Genomic DNA, 24,818 nt, shown 5'->3' with positions numbered 1-24,818 from the left:
TGTGCATGAAGCAAAGAGAAACAACAGATCATCTTTTCCTACATTGTTCTTTGACGATGGGGTTGTGACACAGATTATTTCAGCTAGCCAAGATGGATTGGGTTCCTCCGATAAACATTTCAGACATGATGTCCATCAATTATAAAGGTTTTGGCACTTCCAAGAGAGAGATATTTTTGTGGCAAAATATGTGCATTGCTTTAATTTGGGTTGTGTGGCGGGAAAGAAATGCTAGGATATTTGAGGACATAGCTAGGAATTCAGAGAATCTTTGGGATTCCATTCATTTCCTTGCTTCTAGCTCTTTGGGCTTTTTGTTCCGTGGTTTTTAAGGACATTCCCCTTAACGTGTTACAACTAGATTGGCTAGCAGTGTGTAGTTCCAACGGGATGGTCTAGCCAAGAGAGCTTGTTCATAGTTTTCATAGTGTAGTTTCTTGTTCTTTTATTGTGTTGTTTAGTTTTATCTTTGGAGGGAGGATTCCTCATCTTTCTTTTGTAATTCTTTTTCTATCAATATATATAATTTTTTTTTCCTATCAAAAAAAAAAAAAAATTTGTTTGCCGAGTCAAGATGAGTCCCAAGATCTGGATATGCAGTGACAATTAAATAAAAGAATAAGGTAGAAAAATAAACACGAGGAATGCAAAACTTTTTATGTGGAAAAACCCGAAGGGTGAAAACTACAGGACTTCCATCTGAAAGCAATCCACTACTAGAGAAATGGAGGTATAGAAATACCGATATGTGGAAGTTGCACCTGATCTGAATCCACAGTCCATGACTCCATAGTTTCATGAGTTCTTTCTCTTTGCTAACATCAATACATGTCTGACCACATTCTAATCCCACTTACACTCACTAGCATGATGCTTTGAGGATCTGGATATCCACTTGAACAATGATATTCTATATCCCCTCAGCTGCATTAGCTCTTTCAAACAAAGGGAAGCTCCTCAAATTTCAGCTGCATTGAGTAGAGAAGAACTACCTCTTTTAATTTCAGCTGCACTGGGTAGAGGAGAACTATGTTTCCTTACCTCTTGCACAAAGAATCAGTAGCAGGGCCTAGTTATCCTCTTAGTAACATGGTGTAGTTTAATACGTCCTTTGCACTGAGTGACATTATATTATTTGTTCCCCAATTTGTCTAGCTAGGAAATAGCCAAGATAACATGAATAAAACAATGTAATTCATCAGGAAAATCAGTGACGATAAGAATTTTGGTATGGTCAACCAACTTGGACACCAAAGAAGAAAAAAACCAAAAATTGATGTTCTCCTGGATTCTTCCTTAAAATCCAAAGTTACGAACATTTGATTTCGAACAAACGAAAGAAATTGTGTTTAATTTGAAGTTTGACATGTTTCCCCTAGACTGTGATTTAACATCCTCCCTACCTTAAACACACACATACACTCAAACTGCAGACGAGAAAGTTACATATGATCCCACCTTAAGTTTCTATAATACAAATCATTGCTCTAATTATGCTTTTTAGTGTGTGTCCAGGGGCTCAGTGGTCAACCATTATCAGGACCAGACATTGGTGGATTCGGTAGAAATGCGACACCCAGGCTGTTTGGAAGGTGGATGGGTGTGGGTGCTATGTTTCCTTTTTGTCGTGGGCATTCTGAAACTGACACAATTGACCATGAACCCTGGTCTTTTGGGGAAGAGGTTTGTCATTGTCCCAATACTATGAGAGCAATTATTTTCCTGTCTTCAAAATGATAAAGGTACAACTGTTTCAGTAAGGAATAAATGACATTTGCATCATTGAAACAATGCTTAAACACCTGGAAATCATGTTTGTAAGATTGATAATAGCTGCATCTGGATGAGAAAGCTCATGCCTTGTTTCTTTTAGTAGATTGGCTTTCTTAGTGTTTCTTTTCGTATGTTACACTGTTAAGGATCACTACACATTAAATTGAACATGTGGAGTGTGTTTTTCATGTCAAACTCCTTTGCATTCCATCTCCATTCTTTTATGTTAACATGTGATGTAATTACCTTTTGACACCATTCTGATTGGTTACATGAGACGTCAGTCCTTATGTCAGCATTTCAAGAGCTCATATAAGTAAAGTTAGATCTGGAAGATAATTGGTTGAGAGAGACAAACCGGCATGTAAACAGTCTGGTTGCCTCTAGTTTGGAGCTTAAATACTTTGATGCTGGAAACTTAATGCTGTGAGGCAAGTAGAATTATAACCAGAATTTTTTAATTTTTTTACTTCTAAGAGTATTTTTTATTTGTTAGGATGGGTGATGATAATCAGCCCTTCAAAACAAGGGCTTGATGAAAGAAAATAGAAAAGGGAAAGGGAATCATTACAGGAACTATGGATCTCAAGATAAGTGGATGTGGATAGTACTCTTGGTGGGTGTGGTTGATGTTAATAGGATGTGTGGCAACCTATTAGTTAGGTTTGCTGCAGCTTGTGCCCAAGGCCAATTAGGCTTGCGGCAGGTCTTTAAGTGCCGCAGCTTGAGCCCAAGCCCATTGAGGCTTGCGGCAGGTCTTTAAGCCCTATTTTCTCTATATGCGGCAAGTCTTCATTATCTATATTTTGTACAGTTGGGTTTTCCATATAGGAGTAGCATGTACAGCTAGGGTATTGGGAGAAAATCTCTATTGTAATTAGCGGAAACGCTATTAAATCTTGTTGTATAGTTCTTATATATACGAAAGGTCTAAAGATGTGAAGGCCATTCAGACAAATTGACATGGTATCAAAGCTACTTTCTGAACCAGAACTCTTTGCTGTCTCAATCTCTCGTAATCTCTTGGTTTAGCCCTTCGGGCCCTTTGGTTTTTTAGTCAATTTGTGGGTCTCGGTGGTGTGTTCTCTTGGAGGATTTCTGGAGGTTCTTGAGAGTTTTCTGGGTTTCCTTTTGATCTGCAGAGGGTAATTTAGTGTGTTGCGGATTGCCTGAATTCGTTTATGGAGTTTCTGTCCATTAGAAGTTAATACTTTTGCATGATGTTAGGAGAAAACACTATTGTGCGTTTTAGTGGAAAAAATTACTTGGCATTGGAGTTCCAATTTAGGAATTTAGTGAAAGGGAAAGAGTTGTGGAGCCATATAGATGGCAAGAGCGAAGCTCCTGCCGGCGGAACAGATCTTGCTCAATGGGACAACAAGGACGCAAGAATTGTTTCTTGGCTTTTGGGATCTATTGAGCCTCACATGGTGAATAACCTTCGTTGCTTCACCATTGCTAAAGAGATGTGGGAGTATTTGAGGCCTATCTACAATCAAGACAACAATGCTCGAAGGTTCCAGTTGGAATTGGAGATCGCTAACTACAGCCAAGGAAATCTGTCCATTGACCAATTTTATGGTGGATTTTTGAATTTATGGAGCGAGTATTCGAGCATTGTTCATGCCAAGATTCCTCAAGCAGCACTAAGTGCACTTCAGGATGTTCATGCTGAGAGTCAGAGAGATCAATTTCTGATGAAGTTGAGATCAGAATTTGAGACTACACGGGCAGGTTTGCTAAACCATGATCCTGTCTCCTCATTGGATGTCTGTCTTGGTGAATTGTTAAGAGAGGAGTAGCGGCTGTCCTCTCAACTTGGAATGACTCAAGCTAGGATTCATTCCGAGGTGGTTAACGTGGCCTATGCCGCTCAGGGAAGAGGAAGAAACCAGACAAAAATTCAATGCTACAGCTGCAAGGAATATGGGCATATTGCACGGAATTGCAGCAAGAAATTCTGCAACTATTGCAGGAAAGATGGCCATATCATTAAGGAATGCCAAATACGACCCGAAAACAAATAGGCACAGGCATTTCATACGGATGTTCAGATCCCACCAGTGGCTTTAGATCTTTCACAGAATGTTGCATCCACTTCAACTGGGCCAGCTGGCATTAATCAACCTGGACTCACACCCGAGATGGTGGAACAAATGATTATGTCAGCTTTCTTTCTTTCGAACTTCAAGGTAAGAGTTTCCAGCTCACACCTTCTTGGTTTGTAGATTCGGGAGCCTCAAATCATATGACTGGCAACGAATATATGTTACATGGTATTCACAAGTATGAAGGTGCCCAACACATTCAGGTTGCCAATAGCAGTACTTCCTATTACTGCTGTTGGCACTCTTGGCCATGGTTTCAATGATGTTTTTGTGTCATCGGGGTTGTCTACAAACTTGATTTATGTTGGCCAATTGGTGGATACTAACTGTGATGTTCATTTTTCTCATGGTGGTTGTATTGTGCAGGATTAGGTGTCCGGGACGGTGATAGCGAAGGGGCCTAAAGTGGGACGTTTATTTCCTCTACATTTTTATATTCCTAGTTTAATGTCTTTGGCTTGTATTATAGTAGCAAATAAAAGTGAGGTATGACATAAAAGATTGGGCCATCCAAATTCTGTAGTATTGACACATCTAATGAAACATGGTCATTTGGGGAATAAGGGCCTGTTTGGTTGCTGTTTTTAAAAACTGTTCTGGAAAACAGTTTTTGAGAACAGTTTTTAAGAACAGTTTTTGGTGTTTTTAGAAAAAAAATTGTGTTTGGGAACTGAATTTTGAAAAACAGTTTTTGTTCTCAAAAACAAAAAAAACATATTTGGCTTAGTTAATAAAAAAACATGTTTGAAAGATGTTTTTTTTTCTTTTTCAATTAATAAAATATTTTCTTCAAGTAACTTTATATTATAAATTTATAAATATTTTTAAATACACATTTCATTTAAATTTAAAAAATTATTTAATTTTAAATTTTTTATATAAGTTGATAAATTATTAAAAATAAAATAAAATATGATGTATGTATTTCACATGGGTCTTTTGTCCATCCTACTTTTACAATTATAAATTAAATTTATAAGCAATATTTAATCATTAGAAATTAAAACAAACATCACATAACACTAATGAGAACTAGTTAAGTTAGCAAATATATATAAATTCTAACATAACACTAAAGTGTTGACAAATATTTAAAATTAAAAATAAGACAAGTCATGGATTGACATTAATATAATTTGCCCACATCACTTCAGCAATTTGATCTCTACAAGCTGCCATAGCTGCTGCACTCTCATCTGATAAATCAATTGAATGGTTTCTGCTACTTGTGCTCTCTTCTTCACATTCGATTGAAAGGTCTTCTACCTCATATTCTCTAAACAATTGATCATTTCGAGTTGATAGACGAATCCAATTATGAAGGGTACAACATGCAACAACAATTGATGGTTGCCTACTTGGCTTATAACAAGGCATCATCTTTAATATTGGAAATCGGGTCTTTAAAACACCAAAACATCTTTCAATAATATTTCGAAGAGATGAATGTCTATAATTAAAAAGTTCTTTATACCTGATAGGTTGATTACGTCTACCCCGATATTCTTGTAAATGATATCGCTCACCTCGATATGGTGGCAAAAATCCAGATATACAAGGATAACCAGAATCAACTACATAATATTTTCCTTCACTTGGCCAAGGAAAATTGACTTCTGGTCTAGTCAATGCATCTAAAAAGACACGTGCATCGTTTGCTGTTCCTTCCCAACCAGCATAAACAAATGTAAACATCATGTCAAAATTACATGCACACATAACATTTTGTGTTATAACTGTTTTTCTACCTCTAAAACTGGTTTGTCTATCAGCTGGGACCCATGCACTAATATGAGTGCCATCAATTGCACCAATACAGTCCTACAACAACAAACATTTATTATTATTAAGGAAATAAATTAAATAATCGTCATGAAATTCACATTTATAAATATTTTTTTATAAACTCTTACCTTAAACCATGGAAAATATTTAGGATTACTAGCAACATATGAAGACACCTCATTGGTCATATTGTTAGGACATATGAGAATTTTGCCAAGTCGACATAATGCACGTCTAACTTCTTTAAAGTGTCGAGCGACAGTCTCTGTGGAGTGTTGAAAACGGTCTGCTACAACCCTCATTCTCACATTATGTCCTACGATTAGTAAGAACATAGCCATTGCCTCTTCAACTGTGACAAATCGTGTATCCTGTAAGTTTTCATGTCTCTTAAGATGATCACAAAGGTTCATAAATGTTTCTTTATCCATCCGAAATAGTTCATAGCATGTCTGAGGATGACCTTCTATCATATCTCTTACAAATTGTGCACCACTTAACATTGATGTCCTTTGAGGTGTCTTGCATAAAAATATTTCCTCATACTCATTCATAATGTGAGCAATAAAAATTTCATCTAAATCATCACCCTCTTCAGAAGATGAAGTTGAGTCATATAGTTCACCACTGCTTGTGTTATTATCATCCATTGGTTACTACATAAAACAAATGAACTCACAATATAAAATAGCACGAAATGAATATTAAAGTAGTTATAATATAAGTTTCATAACCATAAATAACATCCATACAATGACAAACTAAAGAGCATGGTAAAAGATTCTAACCAAAAGATAAATAGTACATATTACAATGTCATCATAATAGTTATGCATCCAAACATTCACATTTAAAGTCTATTAAGCCATGCCATTTTCCTCTCATCAGGCATATTCATAAATATCTCTCTCCACTCCGGCACTGTGAATTTCTCAACAGCTTTTAAATATTTGTCATTATCTAACAGTTCAATGGTTTGTAAGGCTGCCATACACCTTGTTATGCTAAAATCAGTGGTACCTCCACTAGTAGCTTCACTACTAGTTCCACTCTTATATCTGTCCACTCTAGCCAATAATGCCTCAGTTCTAGCTCGAGATGTTTCTGTTCTAGCCTTTGATGCCTCAACCCAAGCTTTCAAAGCATCTCCCATTTGACTTAATCTGGATTCTTTCTTACCTTTACGCTCTAATAGAGAATCAGTTACACGCTTTCCAGAACGGGTGGTCACTCCTCCTGCCATTTCTGGTTGTGGAGGATCATCAGGGATCTCAGTATCTACATCCACATGCACTCCACCATGTTCCAAATTGTCATCCATCTCATCTTCATCATCAGTGTTTGGTGGATCTTGGGTGGAAGAGTAGTGGAGGGCACCGGTTGCTGTTGATGGATTAAAGATCAATCCCAACAAGTTGTAGTTTGGGCATCCCTTTGAGCGGAATCTTTTTGCATTTGGGTGTGCCTAATAGAAGGAAAAAAAAAATTCACTCTTAGTGTTTACCAAATATTTAAATTAAAAAGTAATTAGTTTAAAAGTTATTTTTACCCGAATGTAATTTTGCCAGGTTTCCTCTAGAGCATGCACTGTGTTAGTTTCAGCATCCCAACCAAATCCAGTATGCTTTAAAAGATCAGAGAACTCACGGTGCATTGCACGTAGTCTATTAAACTTTTGTTTAAGCTGCTTCAAGTTGAAATTTCTTTTCCCTTGACTATTGACCTCAAGTAAGATCCTTCTCCATGTGTTGGTACTAAATGTACCACTATCCATGTTACCTTTATTAACTTCATTTACCATGATGTCAATAAAGATTTTCTCTATATTACCTCTCCATGTTCCTGCATCCTCAACATCTGTTATCTCAGTTGTCATCTGTACAATCCCATCACAAATAAGAACTCTATGAGGAGACAGCTTTTAAAACCACCAATAGAACTTAAGGCTATGTTTAAATGAGAATTAAGATTGTTGACGTATAGTGTAGTGTATAAAAATATGAAAGAAAAATAAATAAAAATAAAATTAGATTTGATATTAATTAGATTTTAAAGACTTTTTTTTTTTAGTTTTTATAAAATTTGAAACAAAAATTGGGGGAAAAAAAAAGAAAGAAAAGTAAGTTTGATTAATTTTATATTTGATTAATTTTAAAATTAAAATATTTTTTATATTTTTTTAAAATAAATCAAACATGATAAAATCATTTTTATTATTTTTTATTGATTTAATATTTAATTTTATTAAAAATTATAGTATATTCTATTAAGATGAGATAAAAAAATTTAAAAAGAATTAATTTAATATTTATAACTAATCTAAATAAAATAAATAAGACATCAAAATAATTTAATATTTTAAAAAGTTTGATTTCAATAATTTTGATTTCAATAATGTTAAAAAATTAATTTTTTAATGTTTGATTTACTACAAAAATATACAATTAAAATTAATTAAAATTTATATATTTTAAATTATATAATCATATGAAAAAATAAAAATAAGTTTGAAGTAGTATATAGAAAATAATTTAATAATTTTGATTTTATTTTTTACTTTATTATAATTTTTTAATTATTTTTGCTTTCATGAAATCGGAAAGTGGGAAGAAGTAGCTTTGCTTGGGCGCCATAGCATTTCTAAATCAGACAAGTATACAAACAAGCAACAAAAAATAGGGAAAATGGATTATGAAGGATGTTTGGTGAGGTGTGGGAATTTGGAATTTATAAAGGGCAGGTTCAAAGTTCAAACACGTGGAGGGTATGTTGCTTCACGCTGCATTCAACCCCCAACTCTTAAGGTCTGTTTGTTTAGTGCAGCATCCAAACAGGCCCAAAGAATAGAGGTTAACCGGGCTTTGGAGTCTGGATGAGAGAGAGGAAGAGCAGATTTACAGAGAGAAAAGGTTCTTGGTGATTCAACACCTCATCCTCTTCTGATTCTCTTTATTTTTTCCATTTTCCTTGAGGTATTTCACCCGTCAAGACTCAAGCTTGGATTTTCCCGTTTGATTTCCATGTCTTTAAGTAAGGTTTTTGTTTTTTTTTAACAGAACAACTCAACAAAAATCAAAACGGGAAAAAATCAGGAATTTTTGGGCTTATTTTCATTCTCGTTTCCTAGTTTTCTCAGCATCCAAACAGGAAAATATAAACGAAAAAAAAAAAAACTAACAGGTGATCAAAAAAATCTCAGATCTCATTCTATATTCCTTCTCGTTTCCTAGTTTTCTCAGCATCCAAACAGGAATATATAAACGAGAAAAAAAGAAACTAACAGCAGGTGATAAAAAAAAAATTCGAATAACATAACTGATATCTCTTTATCAGATCTAACATTTTCCTCAACAAATATTGCCAAAAAAAACCTATTTTATTAGATCTATAAAAAATAACTTCAACATCTGTGGAAATTACCTTTGTTTCTTGCTGGAGATGTCGCGACTGTGCTGGAGAAGAGGCGCCACGACTGTGCTGGAGAGAGATGAGAACGGGAAGAAAAAGAAAAACACGGAGAACAGATGTGTTTTTTGTTCTTTAATTTTGTTCTATAAACAGTACAAAAACGGGGAAAACAACATTTTGTTGTTCTCTAAATAGTGCCATTTTGAGAACACGGGGAACAACAAAAACAAAAATGACTCTTTCAACCAAACAAGTTTTTGGTGTTTTTTGTTTTCAAGAACAGAAAACAGTTCTTGAAAACACTAAACAAACAGGCCCTAAAGATCAGTTTTCATCTCTTAATTTGTGTCTCGATTGTGCTACTTGTAAACTTGGCAAAAACAAGACCTTACCTTTTCCTATGCATGGCAGTTGTGCTACAAAATGCTTTGAGATAATTCATTATGATGTTTGGGGTGTTAGTCCGGTTATTTCTCATGCTCAGTACAAGTATTTTGTAACTTTCATTGATGATTATAGTCATATCACCTGGTTCTACTTTCTTCGATCTAAGGTAGATGTGTTCTCTGTGTTTCAAACCTTTGTTGCTCTAATTGAAACGCAATTTTCAGCTTGTATTAAGGTCTTGCGTTTTGATTTAGGGGAAGAGTATATGTCTCACAATTTTCAGAACTACTTATAGTAGAAGAGGATCCTTTCTCAATGCTCTTGCCCCTACACCCCATACCAAAATGGGGTGGTTGAGTTCAAGAATCGACATCTCTTGGATGTTGTTTATACTTTGTTAATTGAATCCTCTGTTCCATCTAAATTTTGAGTTGAAGCCTTGTCTACTGCTATCTACTTGATTAATTGCTTGCCTATACAGACCTTGTAGTATGAATCTCCTTATCTCCGCTTGTTTGGTAATCATCTTGAGTATCAATCCCTTCATACTTTTGGGTGTGTTTGTTTTGTCCATCTCCCACCCACTGAACGTCACAAACTTATTGCTCAATCTACATGATGTGCTTTTATGGGGTATAGTAATGCTTAGAAAGGTTTTGTTTGTTATGATGCTATTGCTAACACTTGAAGAATAGGGTTTCACGGGAATAATTTTCTTTCATTGAGATTGTTCTTTTATAGAGTTTACGACATATACAAATCCTTCAAATCAGGAAACTAAATCATTGATTAAAGGGAAAGAATAACTCCTAACAATTACTTTCCTAAAAATACAAAGATTGACAACTAATAGCTAATTTACAGCTTTACAAAGTTATTTCTTTCCATATCAGTTTCGGTTTTCCAACACTCCCCCTCAAGCTGGCTTAAAGATATCTTTCATAGCCAGCTTGCCAAATAGAAAATCGAATTGCCTCTTGTGTAGTCCTTTGGTGAAGACATCAACCATTTGTTCCTCAGTAGGGATATAGGTCATACAAACCAATCCGTTGTCTATCTTCTCTTTAATGAAATGCTTGTCCACTTCCACATGTTTGGTGCAGTCATGGAGAATCGGATTGTGAGCTACTGAAATTGTTGCCTTGTTGTCACAATACAACTTCATAGGAGAAGAACCTGTCATCTTTAACTCTTCTAGTAATCTTCTTATCCACATAATCTCACAAATACCATGAGCTATAGCTCTAAACTCAACCACAGCACTGCTTCTAGCAACTATGTTCTGTTTTTTACTTCGCCATGTAACCAAGTTGCCACCTACAAATGAACAATACCCAGAGGTGGATCTTCGATCCACTATGCTTCTAGCCCAATCTACATCGGTGTAGGTTTCAATTTGTAGGTGTCCTCGTGACTTAAACAGAAGACCTCTACCTGGTGTCCCTTTTAGATACCTTAGAATCATATAAACAATTTCAAAATGCTCTGGTCCAGGCGCATGCATAAACTGACTAACCATACTCACTGAGAATGCTATGGGATAGGTAAATCAATCTCCCAACAAACCTCTGATAACGATCCCGGTCCTTCACATTTTTGGCTTTTGTAGGTTGCAGTTTTATATTCGGCTCTATTGGTGTTTCAACAGGCTTACATCCTAACATACCTGTCTCATTAAGAAGATCAAGAACATACTTCAGTTGATTTACAAAGATACCTTCTTTGGACCTAGCAAACTCCATCCCAAGAAAGTATTTTAATGCCTCCAAGTCCTTAATCTCAAATTCCTCAGCAAGTTTCCCGTTCAGTTTCTCTAGTTCATTGCAATCATCCCCAGTTAACACAATATCGTCAACATACACAATTAAGATGACTACTTTACCTTCATTTGAATGTTTGTAGAACATCGTGTGATCAACTTGACTTTGAGTATATCCATAATGCTTTATTACTTTGCCAAAACGCTCAAACCAAGCTCTAGGCGACTGCTTAAGTCCGTATAAGGACTTCTTCAATTTGCACACTTTCCCAACTCCAAAACTTTCTTCAAAACCTAGTGGAGGACTCATGAACACTTCCTCCTCTAGGTCTCCATTAAAAAAGACATTTTTAACATCCAATTGGTGTAAGGGTCAATTGGAATTTACTGCAAGGGACAACAAAACTCTAATCGAGTTTATTTTAGCTACGAGGGCGAAAGTCTCTTAGTAGTCTATCCCATAGGTTTGAGTAAAACCCTTTGCCACAAGTCTAGCTTTGTATCTTTCAACACTTCCGTATGCTTTACTCTTTATTGTAAACGCCCATTTGCACCCTACAACTTTTTTTTCCCTTGGTAAATCTACAACCTCCCAAGGGCCATTCTTTTTTAAGGCATTCATTTCCTCAAACACTGCCAATTTCCAACTCGATTCATGTAGTGCTTCTTAAATATTTCTAGGTATCACAAGTTTTGAAATATTTGTAGTGAATGCTCTATAGTTGTCAGAAAGGTTACTGTAGGAGATATATTTGGTAGTGGGATGTTTAGTGCAGGCTCGGGTTCCCTTTCTAAGAGCAATAGGGAGATCAAGGTCAAGGTCCTGTGCAGGAACAACTGAGGCTAATCCTAAACCAGGTTCGGGTGCAGATATTTCTGGACTTGGACCAAAGTGTGATGGTAAACTTAGATCAGTAATAGAAGAAGAAGAAGTATGTATAGGAGTAGGAATAGAAGGAGGGTTACCTGAGACATTTAGAGAGCCATTTCCTAGGGCTTTTGGTTGACCATGTGTTGGGATGATCGGCTGGTCTTTACTTCTTCCAGGGATTTTTTTCCTTGAATAAACCACAGGCTTAAGATTGTTTTTATTTTTTTTTCATTTGTAGTATTTCTTTTTCTGACAGACCAATTTCATATTCGGATTCAGTAGGCTTAGTTTCCTTATTTTCTTTTTCAAGAGAGATATCAAGAATTACATTAGGCAAAGGTTCAACAATCTCTTAAAAATTTGGTTCTACTAATTTCTCCCCTTGAAGTAAATTTTTGGTAAAATATGTGACATTTTCCATAAAAGAAACATCCATAGTTGTGTAAAAATGTTTTGTAAGGGGATTAAAACATTTGTAACCCTTTTTATTTGGAATATATCTTACAAAAACACATTTTTCTACTCTTGGGTCTAATTTAGATCTTAACCTTTTTGGAATGTGTACATATGCAGTGCAACCAAATATTTTCAAGGGTAACTCAGAATTAATTCGAGATTCTGGAAATACCTTTTTCAAGCACTTCAAAGGAGTGCTATACTGCAAAATTTTTGTAGGCATCCTGTTGATTAGATATGAAGCAGTTAGTATGGCATCCTCCCATAAGTATTTTGGAATATTCATGTAAAACATCATAGCCCGTGCTACTTCTAACAAGAGTTTATTTTTACGTTCAGCTATTCCATTATGTTCAGGGGTATCGGAACATGAGGATTGATATAAAATTCCTTTCTCGTTTGAAATGGTTTCCAAAACTTTATTAAAGTACTCAGTCCCATTATTAGATCTCAAAATACTGATTTTTGTTTGAAGTTGGTTTTCAATCATTTTGTAAAATTCTTTAAAAATCCTTTTGACTTCAGATTTTTCCTTCATTAAATATACCCAACAAAGACATGTATGGTCATCTATAAAGGTCACAAACCATTTTTTTCCTAAAATTGTGGTTACTTTTGAAGGTCCTTAAACATCATTGTGAAAAAGATAAAATGGTTTTGATGCATAGTAGGGTTTTGGAATGTAAGTTTTACGTTGGCTCTTTGCCAATAAACAACTTTCACATTGAAATGATAAAGGATCAACCTTTTGAAATAACACTGGAAATAAATGTTTTAAATAAGAAAAACTAGGATGACCTAATCTGCAATGCCAAACCATTATTTGATCACGAACAAAAAGAGAACTAATACTACTTAGTCCTTGAGAAATTTTATTATTAGGTAAATTATCCTCGAAATAATAGAGACCATTGATCATCCTAGCACTGCCAATCGTCTTCCCCGAGCTCCGGTCTTGAAAAATACAATAGGATTCATAGAAGATAACACAACAATTAGAATCTCTAGATAATTTGCTAACAAACAAGAGATTACAAGTAAGTTTAGGAACATGGAGAACATATTTAAGATCTATTCCCTCAGAGATTTTTATTAGACCTTTTCCTACAATAGGTGAGAAATTACCATCAGCTATCCGAACCTTTTTATTTCCAGGACACGGTGAATAGGATTCAAACATGTTTGAGGAATTGGTCATGTGGTCGGATGCTCTAGAATCGATTATCCATGGAGTAGATTTAAAACGACAAGATAGAGCATATAATTCATTACCTGTGTGCCAAAGAAACACTAGAAGTACCGGATGTCAAGTTGGATTTTAGTAGTGCAAGAAGATGCTCCATTTGCTCAATGGTGAAGGGGCTGGTCTTAGCCTCATTAGTAGTAGGAATAATGGCTCGGCCTGGTTTGTCACCTGTTTTTCCTTTCCAATTTGTAGGTTTCCCATGGATTTTCCAACAGTTCTCACGAGTATGGCGAGGTTTGTTGCAAAAATCACACCAAACCCCTAGTCTTTCATCTGATTTGCGCTGAAATGCAGCAACTTTATTATAGCTTCCACCCGTGGTAACCAAGGCTGAACCTTCAATAGCAACTCCAAGTCCCTTCTTGCCCAGCATCACATTCCTCCGACTCTCTTCTCTTCTAACTTCTGAAAAAACTTCACCAATTGAAGGCAGGGGTTGTATTCCAATGATTCTCCCCCTTACCTCATCAAACTTGACATTAAGGCCAGCCAAGAATTTGAAGATTCGATTGTCTTCCATGGTCTTCTTATGATGACGTCCATTCTCGGTAGATTTCCACTCATAGGTGTTGAAGAGGTCAAGGTCTTGCCAGATCCGGTTCAAGGAGTTTAAGTACTTTGTGACGTTGTCCTCACTTTGTCGTATCTCACCGAGTTTGAGGGTTAATTCAAAGATCTGTAATTGATTCCCTAAATCAGAATACATCTGATTTACATTCTCCCAAAGCTCTTGTGTTGTTGGATAGCACATGTAATTAGAGCTAATGTCTTCTTCCATAGAATTCACAAGTCATGTCATTACCATGGAATTCTCAGCATCCCATATAGCATAGTTCGGATCATCCACTGCAGGAGCCTTCTTTTCACCCGTCAAGTAGCCCATCTTTCCACGTCCTCTGATGTACATCCGAACTGATTGAGACCATCTTAGAAAGTTGTCACTATTCAAGTGAATCGTGGTGATTTGAATAGAGTGAGATTCCGAGGTGGTAGGACTGATTTTTGAAGAATCAGTGATGATGGGATTGTTCAAAGAAGGTTGAGGAACAATAGTGGACTCGTTTGAAATATCCGACATGGTTTCAGAGAGAACAGGGATTGAAAGAGAGGAAGAAGGAGGATTTCGGCAAGCAAATTGCTAACTCTGATACCAACTTGAAGAATAGGGTTTCACGGGAATAAATTTTTTTCATTGAGATTATTCTTTTATAGAGGTTACAGCATATACAAATCCTTCAAATCAAGAAACTAAATCACTGATTAAAAGGAAAGAATAACTCCTAACAATTACTTTCCTAAAAATACAAAGATTGACAACTAATAGCTAATTTACAGCTTTACAAAGTTATTTCTTTCCATATCAGTTTCGGTTTTCCAACACTAACAAACTTCGTGTATCCTGAAATGTGATTTTCTTTGAGAATCAATATTTCTTTCAGTCTCACCTTATTTTGCAATCTGATCTTGCCATGCTTCCCAATTTTGATGATGTGTCCCATGTTGTTGAATGCTTTAAGCTAGGCTTTGTATACCAGCGACGTTGGCCACGCCCAACAACGCCCCTTCCCGCCACCGATTCCCCACTTGATCTAGTGGACATTGAACCTCAACGGTCTAGTAGATTACTCGACCTCTGGATAAATGAGCTATGCAAGAAGGACTTTAGGCACTACAAGACAATCACAATTGGGATATTGTGTCTTGTCCTCTTGGTGTGAAACCTATTGGGTGTAAATGGGTCTATTATGTTAAGTATTGATTTGATGGATCCTTAGAGAGGTATAAGGCTCGCCTAGTGGCCTTTGGAAATCGATAGGAGTATGGTGTGGATTATGCGGAAACTTTTGCACCTGTTGCTAAGATGACTACGGTACGGACTATCCTGGCCATTGCTGCCTCTGAAGGCTGGGCTTTCTTACAGATGGATGTTAAAAATGCTTTTCTACATTGGGATCTCAAGGAGGACATCTATATGACTCCTCCCCAAGGTCTGTTTTCTACACCATCTTCAGATGTTTGTCACTTGAAACAGTCTCTGTATGGCTTAAAGCAGGCACCGCGTGCTTTGTTTGATAAGTTTCGTTTCACTCTTCTTGATTTGCATTTTTTTAAAACAATTTTGATTCATCTCTCTTTCCCTGCAAGACTGCTATCGGGATTGTTGTGCTTTTGGTTTATGTGGATGATATCGTGATTACAGGAACGGACTCCCAGTTGATTGAGCAGTTACAACGACACCTCACAACTTCCTTTCATATGAAAGATCTTGGCCGTATGTAGTATTTCCTCGGCCTTGAGGTTCAAACCACACTATAAGGTACATATCTACATCAACACAAGTATACACAGGAGGTGATTACTTTGGCTGGTCTTCAGGATGGAAATTCGGTTCTTACACCTTTGGAGGTGAATTTGAAATTGCAACGAGAGGAAGGGGAACTACTTTCTGATCCCTCATCTTACCAGTGATTGGTTGGGAGCTTAAACTATTTGACGATTATAAGACCTGATATTTCCTTTACTGTCCAATAGGTTAGTCAGTTTATGCAGGCGCCTCGGCACCCTCATCTTGCTACTGTTCGACGAATCATTCGCCATCTCTAGGGGACTTCTTGATGTGGATTGTTCTTTCCGATTGGTTCTTCTCTTTTGCTGGCCAGTCATAGTGATGCTAATTAGGCAAGTTGTGCAGACACTCGTCATTCTGTCATAGGGTGGTGCATGTTTCTTGGAAATGCTCTTATCTCTTGGAAGAACAAGAAGCAGGCTCACGTTTCAAAATCCTTTACAGAGTCCGAGTATCATGCTATGTCCTCTACTTGCTCTAAGATTGTATGGCTTCATGGGTTGTTAGCCGAACTTGGTTTTCCTTAGCTCTAGCCTACTCCGCTTCATGCTGACAACACGAGTGCTATTCAGATTGCTGCTAACCCCGTATTTCATGAGTGGACCAAGCATATTGAGGTAGATTGTCATTCCATACGTGAAACTTTTGATGAGGGTGTGATTACTCTTCCTCACATTTCCACCGTTCTTCAGACTGCTGATGTGTTTACAAAGGCTCTTACCCAACACCGTCATCAGTTCATTATTGACAAATTGTTGCTTCTTGATCTGCCCGCATCAATCCCTATTTTTCTCTATATGCGATAGGTCTTTATTATCTTTATTTTGTACAGTTGGGTTTTCCATATAGGAGTAGTGTGTATAGCTAAGGGATTGGGAGAAAATATCTATTGTAATTAGTGGAAATGCTGTGAAATCTTGTTGTATAGTTCCTATATATATGAAAAGTCTAAAGATGTGAAGGTCATTTAGACAAATTGACAATTGAACCTACTTGGTTAGGAGAAATTAAAATACTTGATCATGTTCATGTGACCTTACAAAAGGGCTCTCTCACTTGAAGTGGTGGATTGAATAGTATGTCCAAGTCAAGATTGGACCTTTCTTTAGTTTCTGGAGACCGGGAGTGTCACTTTAGTGGGATGGTGTAGAGTGTCTTACCTAGATCAGTGTCAAATCATTTTCCTATTTTGTTGGATGGAGGAGGGGTAAGGAGGGGGTTTGTTTCTTTCCACTTTGAAAATATGTGGCTGAAGAAGGAGGAGTTTGCGGAATTGCTAAAGAGTTGGTGGAAGGGGTTTATTTTCAGTGGCTCTTGTAGGTTTGTTCTAGTAGCAAAGTTGAAAGCTTTAAAGGCTGATTTGAAAATATGGAACAAAGAAGTGTTTGGCAAAGTCATGGTGAGAAAGAGTTTGGCTCAGTTGAGAAATTATTTAAAGATTTTTACACTATGGTTGAAAACCAATTTCAAAGATAAATATGTATTCTTCATTTGATAATGGATCAGAATATTTTAATGAGCTCTTGAGAAATTTTTTGAAAGAAAAAGGAATTCAGCATCAATCACCATGGCGAGATACCCCTCAACAAAATGACATTGCTAAGTGTAAAAACAAACATTTACTCGAAGTAGCACGTGCCATAATGTTTTATATGAATGTTCCAAAATATTTATCAGGTGATGTTGTTTTAACCACTTGCTATTTGATTAACAGGACGCCGACTCATGTTTTAAAGTACATGACACCTCTCGGGTGTTTAAATTTTTTTCCCCTAAAACACGAATATACTTTGATTTACCTCTAAAGGTCTTCGATTGTACTATTTTTGTTCACATACCCAGTAAACTTCAATCTAAACTTGACCCTAGAGCTGAAAAATGTATTTTTGTGGGCTCTGCTCCAAACAAATAAAGGATACAAGTGTTATAATCCACAAACCAGAAAATTCCATATTAGTATTGATGTTTCTTTTTTAGAAAATCAACCTTACTTTCATAAAAAAAAAAAATTCGGGAGGAGAATTAAGGAGTAGAAGATAATTTTTGGATATTTTTGTCCCTATACTGAATACTATTTTACCAAAGTATTCTTATCCTAATAATTTAGAAACTCAGACTAAGGAATTAAATGTTCCAGATATAGAAAATCCTTGCTTGTCCTTGCCTAGTATAGATGTTTCACAAATAGGGGGAGAAGTACTACAAATGAATGTAAATCATTTGAATTTTGAGTTTCAGGTTTATACTTGAAGGAAACTTCATCATCAAGCACAAGACCCAACTATCATACCAACATAGGATCAATAAAAAACTATGGGAGATGGTCATCTAAATATTTCAAGTACTCTAAATCCTCCTATTTCTTCATCTATTCCTTCTAATACTTTAGAGCTAGATGTGCCCATAGCAATTAGAAAAGGAACCCGTTCTTGCACTATGGATCCTATTGCCAAATATCTATCTCATACAAAACTGTCAAAAAATCATAGGGCCTTTATCTCTAAGATCTCTCGCTTGTTTGTTCCAAGAAATATACAGGAAGCCCTTGGTGATCTGAATTGGAAATTGGTAGTTATGGAAGAGATGAATGCTATTAGAAGAAGTGGTACATGGGAAATTGCAAATTTTTCAAGAGAGTAAAAGATAGTGGGTTGCAAATGGGTGTTTACCGTTGTAGACCCTCTATTTTGTCTTACTAGCAAATGTTCTATTATGTGTCCATTTGATACTTTATGATAATTCTCTGATGACCCATTGGGCGGCATCTTAGGCCCACTTTTGCACTTGGCCCATTAGGTCCACTCCTAGGTCACTTAGCACATTTTTTTTAATCACTTAGACACCTCCTTAATTTAATTTCAACCTAATTCACCTTGACACTCTCCACTTAGGTTACCTGGGTCACTTAGATGTTTTCTTTAGGCTTAATTCTTTAAGACTAACTTCTTGATTGATTTATTTTAAGATTAGACGAGTATTTGGCTTGATTTTTTTATTTTTTATATTTTTTGATTGCTTGGGATGAATTTTCAATTATTGTGATTGTGTCAATTTGATATCTTGTCTATTTTTATTTTATATTTTTATCTGTGTTACAGTTTAATGTTTAGATTATTGTTACGTCCATTGGGCACTTATTTATTTTTCTTGCTTTATTCACTTATCCATCTACTTATTTATTCTCAAAAAAAAAAAAAAAAATTGCAGGTGATTGGGGATCTTATATTATTATTATTATTATTATTATTATTATTATTATTATTACTAGTATTATTAGTATTATTATTGTTATTATTAGTATTATTATTATTGTTAGTATCATTATCATTATTATTATTATTAGTATTCATTTATTGTATGTTCTCTTTATCATTATGTTATTCATCTTATTTTAGCTTCATTTTTATTTATTTATTTATCTTTATTTATCTTTATCTTTATTTTTTTATTTTCTCATTTTATTAACTAAAAAAAAAAGGGAATAATAATAATAATAATAATAATAATAATAATAATAATAATAAGCAAATGGAAGGGTATGGGAGTTGGGCAGCCACATAAAAAATATGTAAAATAAAATGGTGGAGTAGGGTTTGAAAAAAAAGGGAAGGGTCAGCAGGCTGCATGGAACGAAGAAGAGCTTGAAAAAAGGTGAGGGGGAGTTTCGAAGAGGGGGTACAGGAAAATGCAGAGAAGGGAAGTCTTGAAGAGGAAGAAAATGATCAGCTGCAAAAGGAGGTTTTCGAGGAGTCTGCATGAAAAAGGAGGCGGGGGCCATTTTCTAGAGAGAAGGAAGAGTTTCTCAAGAGAGGATAAAAGGGGGACTGAAGAGTTTGAGGGAAGTAAGGAAGTGGGAGAGGTTTGAAAAAAAACAGAGAGAACAGAAAAAGAAAAAAAGAAAAAAGAAAGAAAAAAGAGGGGGGAGCGGGCTGCTAGGAAAGAGAGATTTTTTTTTTCTGATCACCGGATTAAGGAAGGCTAGCCGCATCATTCTGGGGCCCGAAAGTCGCAGCCACACCTGCAAGTGAACGCATACACAGGCCGCATCATCTACCACATAATCCAGGGGAAATTCACGTCTTTAAGAGACGAACCATCGGCTGGTTGCACCGTTCCCCAAGAAAGGGAGAAGATCCTCTCCATCTTGCATTTTCGGTATTGGAAGGAGCACCATCATCATTTCTGAAAAGGGAACGCACGCACCAGACTCTTGAGAGCATCACACACCCAATTTCTCTTGCTGATTCTAAAGAGTGCATGGTATCCACCACACCAGGTGGAATTGATTTTAAAAAAATCATACTGTCACTAACAAAAGTAGCCCACGCGTCTTTGACCAAGGTAAATTGATTTTTCCTATTTTCATTTGGATTCATGACTATTCAACTCAATTTATGTCAGAATTTTATTTATCTAGTTATTTATTTCCAATACCAATATATTCATGTTTTTAAATTGTTAAATTTGGTTTTGTATTATTCCCGTTATGTATTTTAAGTTCTTTTTATTTTTTATTTTCTAGTTTAATTAATCTTATGTGAATATATGTATGTTGGCAAGCCATTAAATTTGTTTCTATTAATTTTTGTTTAATTTAAGATTTTTGAGGTTTTTTATTTTATTTTATTTTATTATTATTATTAATTTAGATTACTCGGTGTGTGCACTTCATAAAATTATTTGTTATTAACTTGGAATATCCATATTAATTCATTTTTGTTCCTTAAACTATTAGTTTTTTTAGTCTTGATTGATCCATAACTATCACAACATGCATCATAGAATTGACTTTAAAATAAATAAATAAATAAATAAATAAATAAATCGTACTGTCACTTTTGTTGGAGAGTAGCCCACGCATCTTTGAGAAAGGTAAATTAATTCTTCCTGTTTGAATTTTGATTCATGACTATTCAATGCCATTCATAATTATTTCAGAATTTTATATATATTTAGGTACTCATTCCCAATGTTAATGTATTCATGTTTTTAATTTGTTAAAGTTAGTTTTGTGTTATTCCCATTCGACCTATGCATTTTAAAATTTTATTGTAAATTCATATTTAGCTTAGATGTTAATTTTTAATTTTTCTTAGCTAACTAAATTAATTATTAGTGATTTATCATTCTTGCTTGAAAATTATGATTTATGTTTAATGTAGTTACAATTTATTTTCTTAGTTCGACAAATTAGATTTTTTTATTTATTTACTTATTATTATTATTATTATTATTATTATTATTTCCAAGTATTGGTTTGAGCAATTTTGTTGATAATGGAAAAGTCATAATTTTTTTAGAGTTTGGATAATTTGTGATAATGGTTAAAAATTTAGAATTTTGATTGGCACTATTTTGGTTCTCAATTAGGAAATTCATAATTTCTTTTAGTTTAATTTTAATTTATCTTTTAGTTTAGATGTTATTAAAATTCAGTTTATTAGTTCAATTGATTCCATGTCACATCTTTTCATATCTAAAGTTTGTTAAATTTAATTCATGATTCATTCTTTTAGTTTATTAATTTTAGAATTTAAGTTGGTTAATTTATTCCATTTCGCGTTGATATATTCATGTTTTAAAATAAATAAAGAAAAAGAATTATTTTAGTTTTGATTGATCCTGGTTTAGTTGATATTCTTTAGAGTTTTAATTAATTCGATTGGTTTCATATTGTTTAGTTTATGTTAAGATTTTTTTTAATTCCATTTTTCTATTAATTATGTGCTTTCAAATTGTAGGCTATTAGTTTAATCTATCCCCATGTTGTCATTTTGTGCTTAAAAAATAGTTCATTTTAGTTTTTGATTAATTTTATTTATGTGTTTGTTTTTTTTATTATTCATTTGTTTAGTTAGTCGATTAAATTTATGACTCCAAATCGTCAATATTAGTTGATACGTATCGTTTGTACTATTTTAAAGGTCACATAATATTTAGTACTTGATTAAGTTTATCTTAAGATTAAATGTTATTAAAGTTTCAGTGCTTGTAAGATCTAAGGTTTCGGTTTATCACTTTGGTTATCCTTTGTCAAATTCAATTTTCGGAGGCTATTGGAAAATAGTGAAGATTGGCCTCCATTCCCACCAACTACGTACCATCTGTTTATTTATTATTTTTATTTTTATTCTCATACATAAAAAAAAAAAATATAATTTTCAAAACTTTGATCTTCACGTTTCGATTTTCAAAAATTCCAATTTTCCAAAAATTTCTATTTTCGAAATAATTTTCCAAAATTTCATTTTTTTTTTTTAGTTTAATTTTCCGAAATTCCATTCTAGAAGTCCCAATTTTCCAAATTTACAATTTTTAAAATTTAATTTTCCGAAATTTCATTTTTCAAAAATAATCCTTCCAAATTTTCAATTTTTTTAATTTAATTTTTCAAAATTCCATTCTCAAAATTCCCATTTTCCAAAATTCCAAATTTATTTATTTATTTTTTTATTATTTAATTTTATTTTAAATTATTATTTTTTATTTATTTATTTTGAAATACCATTCTCAAAGAGACTTCCAAAATTTTCAAACTCACTTTTTTTTAAAATAAAATTCACACTTCCGAAATTTCAAATTTAATTTTGAAAATTCCTTTTTTCAAATTTTTTTTTTTTAAAGTGAATAAGCTTTCATAATTCCAAAATGATGGAATTTATGAGAATTAATTCATAGCAAATATTAATTGGGCTTTGGTGGGGGCCCGACATTCATAACATTCTTTTCGAAAATAATTCAAGTAAGTTGTGCTCTCCATTTTGTTGGATTTTGATTTGGTTTTGTATGAGATTTTTTTTACACTTGTCATTGTACACTAATCTTATTTTCATGATAGCGCTTTATTACCTACTACTAAGGTACACTCTCATTCCCACTTCGTTTATCATTTCATCATCATGACTTATTTTTGAATTATGATCATTTTGGTATCCATTGATCTTCTAGTTAATTGTCATGTCTGGTTCACCTTATTTAGTAGAGACCCATTTTTTTAGGGGCTTAGAGGGGTGCTACGGTCTTTACCGTACCTTCCCAATAAGTAACCTGATCCCCGAACCCAAACTCAGGTTTTTTGCAGACAGCTTTTCCAAAAAAATCAGGAGTCCATTTAGGGGTTTTATTCTTACTTGTTTTCCCCTTTAAAAATAAATAAAAGTAAGTGACGACTCCAAGTCTTTTCTAAAAATCATATTTTTCACCTAAATAAACGAAAAGCGAGTCTCGCCGATCGAGTGGGAACGACATCATTAAAAATGCGGGTCCACAACCGTAAAGTGCAATTCTAATGGAAGTATAGAAAGGTACAAGGCAAGACTTATGGCGAAAGGCTTTACATAGACTTATGGGATTGACTATCAGGAAACATTTGCTCTTGTTGCAAAAATAAACTCTATTAGAGTTTATTTTCCTTAGTAGTTAACTCCAGTTGCACCTTGTACCAGCTGGATGTAAAAAATGCCTTTCTCAATGGCAATTTGGAAGAAGAAGTGTTTATGAGTTTACCACTAGGCTTTGAGGAGAAACATGGGAGTGACAAAGTCTACAGATTAAGAAAGTCCTTGTATGGGCTTAAGCAGTCCCCGAGAGCTTGATTTGAATGCTTTAGAAAAACTATGACCAGTTATGGTTTTCAGCAAAGTCAGATAGATCATACTTTGTTCTATAAATACTCAAAGGATGGAAAAGTTGAAATTCTAATTGTTTATGTTGATGAGATAATTCTAACAGATGATGATATTGACGAATTGGAAAGGCTAAAGAAGAGACTTGCAAAAGACTTTGAGATCAAGGACTTGGGTATGTTGAAATATTTCCTTGGAAAGGAGTTTGCGCGATCTAAGAAAGGTATCTTTGTTAATCATAGGAAATATGTACTTGATTTACTTGGTGAGACAGGCTTGCTTGGTTGTAAAGTAGCTGAAACGCCCATTGAGCCTAACTTGAAGTTACACACTGCCAAACCTAAGGATGTGAAAAATATAGAACAATACCAAAGACTAGTTGGAAGGTTAATTTACCTGTCTCCTACACGCCTAGACATAGCCTTTGCAGTTAGCATGGTGAGCCAGTTTATGCACTCTCCAGGACCAAAACATTTTGACGTTGTTTACAGGATTTTAAGATACTTGAAAAGGACACCAGGAAGAGGGTTATTATTTAGAAAATGTGGCCACTTACAAGTTGAAGTCTATACTGATGTAGGAAATATTATGGATAAAAAATCAACATAAGTGATTGTACCTTTGTTGGAGGTAGGGATTTGTGAAGTAATGTGGATCAAAAGGATAGATGAAGAGTTAAAGATTCCATAGTTGTGAAAGGCATGTTTCAGGCGCTCCTGAAACTATCAGTGCCTCACCTTACTCCAGGCAATGCCTATTGAAGGAGGTGCGGCTTAGGTGCGCAAGGCGCTCTTCTTCGGCTAGGCGCAAAGCCTAAAAAAGGTATGTTTTTTCTTCTCCCTCCTTCTTCTTTTTCTTTTGTTTTTTTTTCCTCCACAAACCTTAAACGAGTCGCAGAGGCGGAGTAGAGAGCCCTAATCTGGGTTTTTTTTTTTTTTTCTAAAAAAAAAAAATTAGGTCAAAACGCAATGTTTTGAGCTGTAACATATTTTAAAGAAAAAGAAGCCAAAACAACATCATTTTGGCCCTTTTTCCCTTTAAAACATCTATAGC

General features: G+C 34.7%; 1 protein-coding gene and 1 pseudogene across 1 annotated transcript; one reads left to right on the top strand and one right to left on the bottom strand.

Moving 5' to 3' along the window:
* LOC100245972 (uncharacterized) overlaps positions 1-24,818 on the top strand; it is a 65,535-nt pseudogene that overhangs the window by 10,112 nt on the left and 30,605 nt on the right.
* On the bottom strand, positions 6,377-9,391 carry LOC132253253 (L10-interacting MYB domain-containing protein-like). Its single transcript, XM_059734978.1, has 3 exons — positions 9,087-9,391; positions 7,216-7,542; positions 6,377-7,131 (listed from the first exon to the last, which is right to left on the bottom strand). Exons 2-3 carry the CDS (start codon positions 7,540-7,542, stop codon positions 6,517-6,519), a joined length of 942 nt encoding a protein of 313 aa, XP_059590961.1. The 5' UTR covers positions 9,087-9,391; the 3' UTR covers positions 6,377-6,516.

This window comes from Vitis vinifera, chromosome 2 (genome assembly GCF_030704535.1).
Source record: "Vitis vinifera cultivar Pinot Noir 40024 chromosome 2, ASM3070453v1".
NCBI classification, from domain to species: domain Eukaryota; kingdom Viridiplantae; phylum Streptophyta; class Magnoliopsida; order Vitales; family Vitaceae; genus Vitis; species Vitis vinifera.
This window is presented reverse-complemented; position numbering and strand designations above follow the sequence as displayed.

Coding starts and splice junctions, on each gene's coding strand:
- LOC132253253 (XM_059734978.1), bottom strand. CDS start 7,542: ATGACAACTGAGATAACAGATGTTGAGGATGCAGGAACATGGAGAGGT. Junction 7,132..7,215: donor CCTGGCAAAATTACATTCGG/GTAAAAATAACT, acceptor TCCTTCTATTAG/GCACACCCAAATGCAAAAAG.